This window comes from Pelophylax lessonae (genome assembly GCF_965119305.1).
Source record: "Pelophylax lessonae genome assembly, chromosome: 12".
Classification (NCBI taxonomy): domain Eukaryota; kingdom Metazoa; phylum Chordata; class Amphibia; order Anura; family Ranidae; genus Pelophylax; species Pelophylax lessonae.
In genome coordinates, this window is record NC_138779.1 from 202527358 (window position 1) to 202536874 (window position 9517).

Consider the following 9517-nt stretch of genomic DNA (forward strand, 5'->3'; position numbering starts at 1 on the left):
CAGGGGATAAGGTCAAGTTAAAGCCTTATAGAATTCCAGAAGCCCGGTGAGAGGCAATTCGCCAGGAAGTAAAAAAAAATGCTTGAGTTGGGGGTGATAGAAGAGTCAAATAGTGATTGGTCCAGTCCCTTTGTCTTAGTGCCCAAACCAGATGGAAGTTGGCGGTTTTGTAATGACTTTCGCCACCTGAATAAAATCACTAAGTTTGACACCTATCCTATGCTCCGCATAGATGAACTGATCTTTCCAATATCGGAGGATGCCTTTTGGGTTACAGAATGCTCCCGCCACATTTCAACGCACCATGGATAAGACCCTTTGGCCTCATCGAGCCTATGCTGCTGCATACCTCGATGACGTGGTCATCCACAGTGAGGATTGGGACTCACACTTACTAAAAGTTCAGGCTGTGTTGGATTCCATCTGGAAAGCCGGGTTTACAGCCAATCCAAAAAAATGTACCCTTGGGCTAGAAGAGGCAAAGTATCTGGGGTATACCATTGGAAGAGGTCTAATCAAGCCCCAAATAAACAAAGTTGAGGCTATTCAGGATTGGCCACGTCCCATGAACAAGAAACAGGTTCGTGCATTTTTGGGGATCGCAGGTTATTATCGCCGTCTTATTCCCCATTTTGCCTCACAGGCTGCTTCTCTGACCAATTTGACCAAAGGGAAGGAGTCTGTCATGATCAAATGGACTCCCGAAGCAGAAACAGCTTTTCAGGCTTTAAAACAGGCCTTATGTAGTCAGCCAGTTTTAAATTCGCCTGATTTTTCACGGGACTTTGTGGTTCAGACAGATGCGTCAAATGTGGGTTTAGGAGCTGTACTGTCCCAGATTATCAAGGGGGAAGAACACCCTGTTATGTACCTCAGCCGAAAGTTGAAGGTCCATGAGGAGAATTATTCCACCATTGAGAAAGAGTGTTTGACGGTGAATTGGGCTTTGGATTCTCTCCGGTACTACCTCCTGGGTAGACAGTTTGAACTGGTGACAGATCATGCCCCATTGAAGTGGATGGCACAGAACAAGGAGACCAATAGGAGAATAAATAGGTGGTTCCGGTGTTAAAATGGGGAATGCAGATGTTTTGTCCCGAGTGCATGCGTGCCTGGCAACCTGTGTCCCAACCCTAGGGTTGAAACAAGAGAGGGGGGGGGTATGTGACAGGAAGTCAGGTAAATCTATGGGTGTTGTCACAGACGGGAGATACATTTCTGCCTTGTTTAGACAATTCACCAATTATTATCAGGTGTCGGCTGCAGAGGTAGCCAGAAAGGTTTAAGGACGTTGGAAAGCTTCAGCTATTCAGAATGAGGCAATTAAGGCCTCTATAAGTTATCCAGAGGATGACTACTGATTGCTGCATCCTGAGGCTTTTTGCGTTAAGGAGAGCAGTGAGCTGAGAAAGACTTCTGAAGGTGAGGTGGTGTTGACTTTTTCTGTGTTAAAAGAAAACAAATAGACTATTGGTTTTCTGCTGTATGACCAGCAGTGTCTGCGCAGCAGTAGGTTGTGACAGACTCCATAGGTAGGTTCCTGTGTTGTGAAGGTAGATGCCCCAAGTGGCCAGGGTTTATTTTATGTTTTGTTTGGTTTATGCTGGTTGGATGCTTGCACTTGTTTCCAGCAAATTGGATAAACCATAGACCGTTGTTTTCAACCACTCCTTGGCTGTCTCTCTGTGTAGCGAACCCACCCAGGAGGTCACCCACACCCGCTACCGACCCAAACCCTTACACAATATATATTTATATATATATATATGTGGACCATACTTTGTAGACACTATAACTTTCACGTAAATCAGTCAACATACACTTATTGGGATTTTTTTTTTGTTATCAAAACATGCAGCAGAATACATTTTGGTGTAAATTAACCACTTAAGGACCAAGCCCATTTATGACACTTTTTGTTTACAAGTTAAAATCAGTATTTCTTGCGAGAAAACTACTTAGAACCCCCAAACATTATATATATATGCGTTTTTGGAAAAATTACGAAAACTCACATTTCACTGCATTTAAAAAAAACGACACATCAAAGTTAGCCCATTTTATTTATATATTGTGAAAGATGCTGTCACGCCAAGTTAATAGATACCCAACATGTGACAGTTTAAAATTGCGCACATCCGGGGAATGGCGACAAATTATGGTCAATAAAAATCTCCATAGGCGACGATTTAAATTTTTTTAACAGTTACAAGTTTAGCGTTAGAGTGTAGCTCTTTTTTTTAAATTATTGCTCACGCTCTGGCGATTGCGGCGATACCTCACATGTGTAGTTTGAACAGCGATTTCATTTGCGGCGCGACTTCCGTGCAGGTGTTGTTTCGTGCGTGCATATCGACGGGGGCGGCTAAAAATTTTTATTTTTTTTCCTATTTATTTTATTTTGTTTTTTAATTTCAACACAGGTTTTTTTTTAAAAAAAAATCTGATCACTTTATTGCTGTCACAAGCAATGTAAACATCCCTTGTGATAGCAATATGCAGTGACAGGTACTCTTTAGGGAGGGATCGGGGGTCTAAAAGACCCTAAACCCCTCTACTGCACTTCAAAGTATTCAAAACGCCAAAAACTGCATTTTTGAATACAGACACTTTTTGAATCTGCCGCCTTTAGCAGCCGAGTAACCCGGACGTGACGTCATGGACGCCGCCTCCGGGTTACGTCATCGGAGACCCGATCAAAGCCACATCCAGCTTAGATCAGGACTCCATCCAGTCAGCGGATGTACCGGCTGGTTGCTCGGGTTCCCTGGTGGGAAGAGAGACCCGGGCAGAGCCACGGAGGGCGGTGGCATTTTTTTAAATGTCAGTCTTTTTTGGTTTATATAGCAAAAACTATAAAAACCCATTGGTGATCAAATACCACCAAAAGAAGGCTTGATTCCTGTGAAAGAAATTGATACAAATTTTGTTTGGGTACTGTGCTGCATGACCATGCAATTACCAGTTAACCACTTCTGGACCGGAAGGTTTTACCCCCTTAATGACCAGGCCATTTTCTACGATACGGCAATGCGTTATTTTAACGGACAATTGTGCGGTCATGCATCGCTGAACCCAAATAAAATGTATAACCTTTTTTTCCCCACAAATAGAGCTTTCTTTTGGTGGGATTTGATCACCTCTGCGTTTTTTTATTTTTTCGCTATAAACAAAAAAAGAGTGACAATTTTGAAAAAAAAAAAAAAAACAATCGTTTTTACTTTCTGCTAAAAAACACAGCCAAAAAAAAAAAAAATTTAAAAATCTATTTTTTTCATAAATTTAGGCCAATATGTATTCTGCTACATATCTTTGCTAAAAAAAAAAAAAAAATCCCCAATAAGTGTATATTGATTGGTTTGCACAAAAGTTATCGCGTCTGCAAACGATGCAATATTTTTATGGAATTTTTCCTTTATTTGGCAGCAGCGATCAGCTATCTTTAGAGGGACTGTGACATTGCGGCAGACAAATCGGGCACCTAACTGACACTTTTGACACTTGTTGTGGGCCAGTGACACTAATACAGTGATCAGTGATAAAAAAAAGCACTGTCACTGCATTAATGACACTGGCAGGGAAGGGGTTAACATCAGGGGTGATCAAAGGTTTAATTGTGTCTCTGGGGGGTGCTTACTAACTGTAGGGGGGTTGCACTGATTGGGGGAAGACAGAGATCCGGGTTCCTGCCTATCCATAAAGACACGGATGAGCGAGTTGGGGTGGAGGAACTTGACTGGTCTGCACAAAATCCTGACCTCAACCAAATTGAACTCCTTTGGGATCAGTTAGAGTGGAGACTGCAAACCTGGCTTTCTTTCCAACATCAGTGTCTGACCTCACAAATGGGCTTCTGGAAGAATGGTCAAACATTCCCATAGACACACTCCTAAACCTTGTGGACAGCCTTCCCAGAAGAGCTGAAGCTGTTATAGCTACAAAGGGTGGGAAAACTCAATATTGAACCCTACGGAGTAAGACTGGGGTGCCATTAAAGTTCATGTGTGTGTGTAAAGGCAGGCGTCCCAATATTTTTGGTATTATAGTGTGTATGTGTATATATATATATATATATATATATATATATATATATATATATATATATATAAAGGATGAACAGCTCTGCCACAGTACAACCTTGTGTGGCAAGGCAAGAGATCAGATTTTTTCCCTACTGCAGTTTAAGTGTATATGAAGGCACTTTTGATTTGTTTTGTGTAAATTGGGGAAGGGTTTGACACCCTGTTGAGTTTTTATTGCTGTCTGTATCCCCAATAGGGAGGTCCACCCCTCTATTTGTCAATGAGACAAGAAGATTATGGGAAATCTAGATTTAGTTTTAACTGCCATTAGAGCAAGAAGTGAGGGAAAATCCTCCAGCTGGGTTCCCCGTCTCTATATCAACTCGGAAGCAGAATCCAATGCATCTGATGTGAATGAGCCCTGAGACTTCTGTATGGGGGTTAGGACAATAGAAAAAAATTCTTCAGAAAAAGTCTTATGCAAAAAACATTTTTTTTTTTAGCTTTGCCAGAAAAGTCCTCATTGGGGATGATAGTTGCCGTGTCTGTTGTTCTCGTTGTTGCAGTGTTATTGGGGATCGCGTTTATCATATTACAGTACAGCAGGAGGTAAGTGGGCTTTCACTGTATCCTCTAATGATCACTATTCATACATAAGGAACACGCTTATGTTTATCTGTATTTTTCTGCAAATCTCAATAAATATAGTAAAAAAAAAAACAAAAAAACCACCGCAGTAACATTTCAGTTCCTGGAAAGTAACCAGATCAGGATCTTTGTGTTCATAGGAGGAAGTTAAAACACGAAAGTAAAGACGAGAAGGAGCTGACTCCTAACAGCAATGAAGTGATATACAGTAACTCCAGCATATTCTGTAATGTAAGTAGAGTACTGTATATTGTATGTGACCCATTATTGTATGCAGGGGGGAGGACTGGGAAACTTTAGTCTGGGAGGCAAATACAATCCATTGGCCCTTTCATGGGGTGGCAGTTTTTTGGGGGTTAAACATGCACCACACCAAGGGATGTCTAAAAAAATTTCCTGACCTATTCATACTGTAAGACTGCATGTACATTTGTTTAGTGCTTATACGGAAAAATTGATCGTTATTAGACTATTTTCTTTCCAAATCAAATGTTCTTAGACTATTTTCTTTCTGACTCAAATGTTTTCAGTTCATACGGAAGAGTGAATCAGGGGAAAATACTGCATTATGGCCACTAGATGGAGTTGATGATCATAGTAAATAAGTATTTCTTTTCTATGATCACCAACTCTATCTACTGGCCATAGAGCTGCATTTTCCTGATTTTTTCCTTCTGTATAAAGACATAAACATTTGGCCTAGAAATAAAGAAGCCTGATAACATTTGACTTTGTCCCCATTCACATGTAGCAAATGTACATATAAAGACAGATGTAATTATTTATTGTTGTATTAGTTCAAATAAATATATATTAATAAATGCATTTATTTTTGCATTATTTAAAATGAGTAAAAAAAACATATGTGTGTATACAGCTTATATATATATATATATATATATATATATATATATATATATATACAGTATCTCACAGAAGTAAGTACACCCCTCACATTTTTGTAAATATTTTATTCTATCTTTTCATGTGACAACACTGAAGAAATTACACTTTGCTACAATGTAAAGTAGTGAGTGTACAGCTTGTATAACAGTGTAAATTTGCTGTCCGCTCAACATAACTCAACACACAGCCATTAATGTCTAAACCGCTGGCAACAAAAGAGAGAAAAAAAAATTGTTTTTTTTTTGCTGTGCAAAATATATAAAATAGTGTTGCGCAGAATAAAAATCCTTTTAGATAAGAATGTATATGTGATGTAAATAGACTTATAAAAATATTGTATAATCCTTAAATAAATAATTAGGCAGATATATACAGGTCCCTCTCAAAAAATTAGCATATTGTGATAAAGTTTATTATTTTCTGTAATGTACTGATAAACATTAGACTTTCATATATTTTAGATTCATTACACACAACTGAAGTAGTGCAAGCCTTTTATTGTTTTAATATTGATGATTTTGGCATACAGCTCATGAAAAAACAAAATTTCTATCTAAAAAAATTAGCATATCATTAAAAAGGTTCTCTAAGCGAGCGATTAACCTAATCTTCTGAATCAACTAATTAGCTCTAAACACCTGCAAAAGATTCCTGAGGCTTTTAAAAACTCCCAGCCTGGTTCATTACTCAAAACTGCAATCATGGGTAAGACTGCCGACCTGACTGCTGTCCAGAAGGCCATCATTGACACCCTCAAGCAAGAGGGTAAGACACAGAAAGAAATTTCTGAACGAATAGGCTGTTCCCAGAGTGCTGTATCAAGGCACCTCAGTGGGAAGTCTGTGGGAAGGAAAAAGTGGGGCAGAAAACGCTGCACAACGAGAAGAGGTGACCGGACCCTGAGGAAGATTGTGGAGAAGGACCGATTCCAGACCTTGGGGGACCTGCGGAAGCAGTGGACTGAGTCTGGAGTAGAAACATCTAGAGCCACCGTGTACAGGCGTGTGCAGGAAATGGGCTACAGGTGCCGCATTCCCCAGGTCAAGCCACTTTTGAACCAGAAACAGCGACAGAAGCGCCTGACCTGGGCTACAGAGAAGCAGCACTGGACTGTTGCTCAGTGGTCCAAAGTACTTTTTTCGGATGAAAGCAAATTTTGCATGTCATTCGGAAATCAAGGTGCCAGAGTCTGGAGGAAGACTGGGGAGAGGGAAATGCCAAAATGCCTGAAGTCCAGTGTCAAGTACCCACAGTCAGTGATGGTCTGGGGTGCCATGTCAGCTGCTGGTGTTGGTCCACTGTGTTTTATCAAGGGCAGGGTCAATGCAGCTAGCTATCAGGAGATTTTGGAGCACTTCATGCTTCCATCTGCTGAAAAGCTTTATGGAGATGAAGATTTCATTTTTCAGCACGACCTGGCACCTGCTCACAGTGCCAAAACCACTGGTAAATGGTTTACTGACCATGGTATTACTGTGCTCAATTGGCCTGCCAACTCTCCTGACCTGAACCCCATAGAGAATCTGTGGGATGTTGTGAAGAGAAAGTTGAGAGACGCAAGACCCAACACTCTGGATGAGCTCAAGGCCGCTATCGAAGCATCCTGGACCTCCATAACACCTCAGCAGTGCCACAGGCTGATCGCCTCCATGCCACGCCGCATTGAAGCAGTCATTTCTGCAAAAGGATTCCCGACCAAGTATTGAGTGCATAACTGAACATAATTATTTGAAGGTTGATTTTTTTTGTATTAAAAACACTTTTTTTTTATTGGTCGGATGAAATATGCTATTTTTTTGAGATAGGAATTTTGGTTTTTCATGAGCTGTATGCCAAAATCATCAATATTAAAACAATAAAAGGCTTTCACTACTTCAGTTGTGTGTAATGAATCTAAAATATATGAAAGTCTAATGTTTATCAGTACATTACAGAAAATAATGAACTTTATCACAATATGCTAATTTTTTGAGAGGGACCTGTATATGTGTTCAAGTGATAAAATAATACATTCTAAATAATACATACTAAATTATTCACAAGTCACATATGAATTTTTTCATCACTGTTTGTTATTTATATTCAATATGATTTTACACTGGCGAGGATATTTAGGGATTTATTTTATCACTTGAACACATATATATCTGCCTAATTATTTATTTAAGGATTATACAATATTTTTATAAGTCTAATTACATCACATATACATTCTTATCTAAAAGTATTTTTATTCTGCGCAACACTATTTTATATATTTTAGTTTGATTACACTTTTTATGAGAAGTGTAGTGTTTGCGGCATTTTAAAAATCTGGTATTAAGAGGTAGCTCGCAGGAACCTTTTATCTTTTTTGCTGTGCAACCCTGCCCATCTCTGCCACCTTTAATAGAATAACCAATTAAATCTCTTTTCAACTTTTTTTGGTTTCTGAAACAGAACTCTGAAATAACTCAGGAGATCCCAAATAAAAGCTTGGAGCAAGACAACGGGACGGTATACATGAACAGCGGGGAGGTGGAGTACGCCAGCATTAATTTTGCAATGATGAAACCTAAACCCAGTAAGGAGGTGACGGAGCCTGAGACGGAGTATGCCGTTATTAAGCCGCGTTGATGGAAAAGACTTCAGGAAGAACGTTAATGCACAAAGATGAGTTTATGGCTCACCAATCATAGACTCCACTGGATGTAGAAAAAGGCACCAAAAGTGCAAAAGTTGGACTTCTAAATCTTGATGTTACATTGTTAAAGTGGACCAATACTCAAATGTTACCATAAAGCTATGAAAACCTGCTGACGCCCACATGACGGCAAAAAATGTGAGCCCTAATGCCAACACGCCACACATTGTGTCAATGGGCGGCAGAGTTTTCTGTACTGAGAACGTGCTCACTGAGGTCACTCTCTACTAACAATTGGGAGCTGGCGGGACCAGCTTCCAGTCATGTGACCTCTCGTGACAGCCAATCACAGTGATATAGTGACTGGCCAGTCCTTCCTGTCCCAGGGTGTAAGGGCCTTGTTAAAGGGTTGCCAGGGTTTACAGGCAAGGGTTAAAAATCTTTATTAGATCAATAAAGAGTAAGATCTGAAACACTTTTCCCTGGAGAAAAAGGTCCATTGGTCTGGCCAATGGTCTAACCATTTTGGTTATGTGAGTCGTACTGGACAGACACTGGAGCAGCATTTCCCCCATTTATATATTCACATCTATTTATTCATTCAGGTCAGCAAAACCTTTAAAGTATTTGTAAGCCCTTAATCAGGGATCTCCGAACTATGGCCCTCCAGCTGTTGCGGAACTACACGTCCCATGAGGCATTGTAAACCTTTGACATTCACAGACATGACTAGGCATGATGGAAATTGTAGTTCCTGAACAACTGGAGGGCCATAGTTTGGAGACCCCTGCCCTAAATGAATTACATGATGGCTGTATTGATCATGTCTGTGTAATATAGCCACCTCCATAGAAGGCCATGTGTCAGGGTAACAACAAGGAGGCACAATTGGTAGACAGGATGGGCCTGAAAGTAGAAGTAAAAGCAAAACTTTTTTTTTGCTCATTTTGGATAGAGTGAGGGGGGGGGGGGGTTGTCTGGTTTGTTTTTGTCATCTGTGTACAAATTGGAAGATTTTCCTTCACTTCCTATCCCATAGTCAAACTAGGAAGTGAAAGGAAGCCTCTACAAAGCGAGGGAATCCCCAGTTGTCACCTGAACTAATGTCGCCACTCTTTTGATGTTCTGGGGACAACTCAAAATTTGGGATTTTTTTTTTTACACTTTCAGTGATAACCGTCACCAGGACAAATACACTATATTGTCAAAAGTATTGGGACGCCTGCTTTCCCAAACACATGAACTTTAATGGCATCCAAGTCTTAGTCTATACAGTTCAATATTGAGTTGGTCCACTCTTTGCAGCCATACCAGCTTC

The 9517-nt window shown here is 40.1% G+C and overlaps 1 protein-coding gene across 1 annotated transcript; it reads left to right on the forward strand.

Annotated features, from left to right (window-relative positions):
* Positions 1-4551: 4551 nt before the first annotated feature.
* LOC309568337 (uncharacterized protein) lies at positions 4552-8359 on the forward strand (the record flags this gene model as incomplete). The annotated part of the gene is made up of 3 exons (XM_082274000.1): positions 4552-4631; positions 4811-4901; positions 8016-8359. 3 exons carry the CDS (start codon positions 4552-4554, stop codon positions 8190-8192), a joined length of 348 nt encoding a protein of 115 aa, XP_082130126.1. The 3' UTR covers positions 8193-8359.
* Between the last annotated feature and the right edge of the window lie 1158 nt (positions 8360-9517).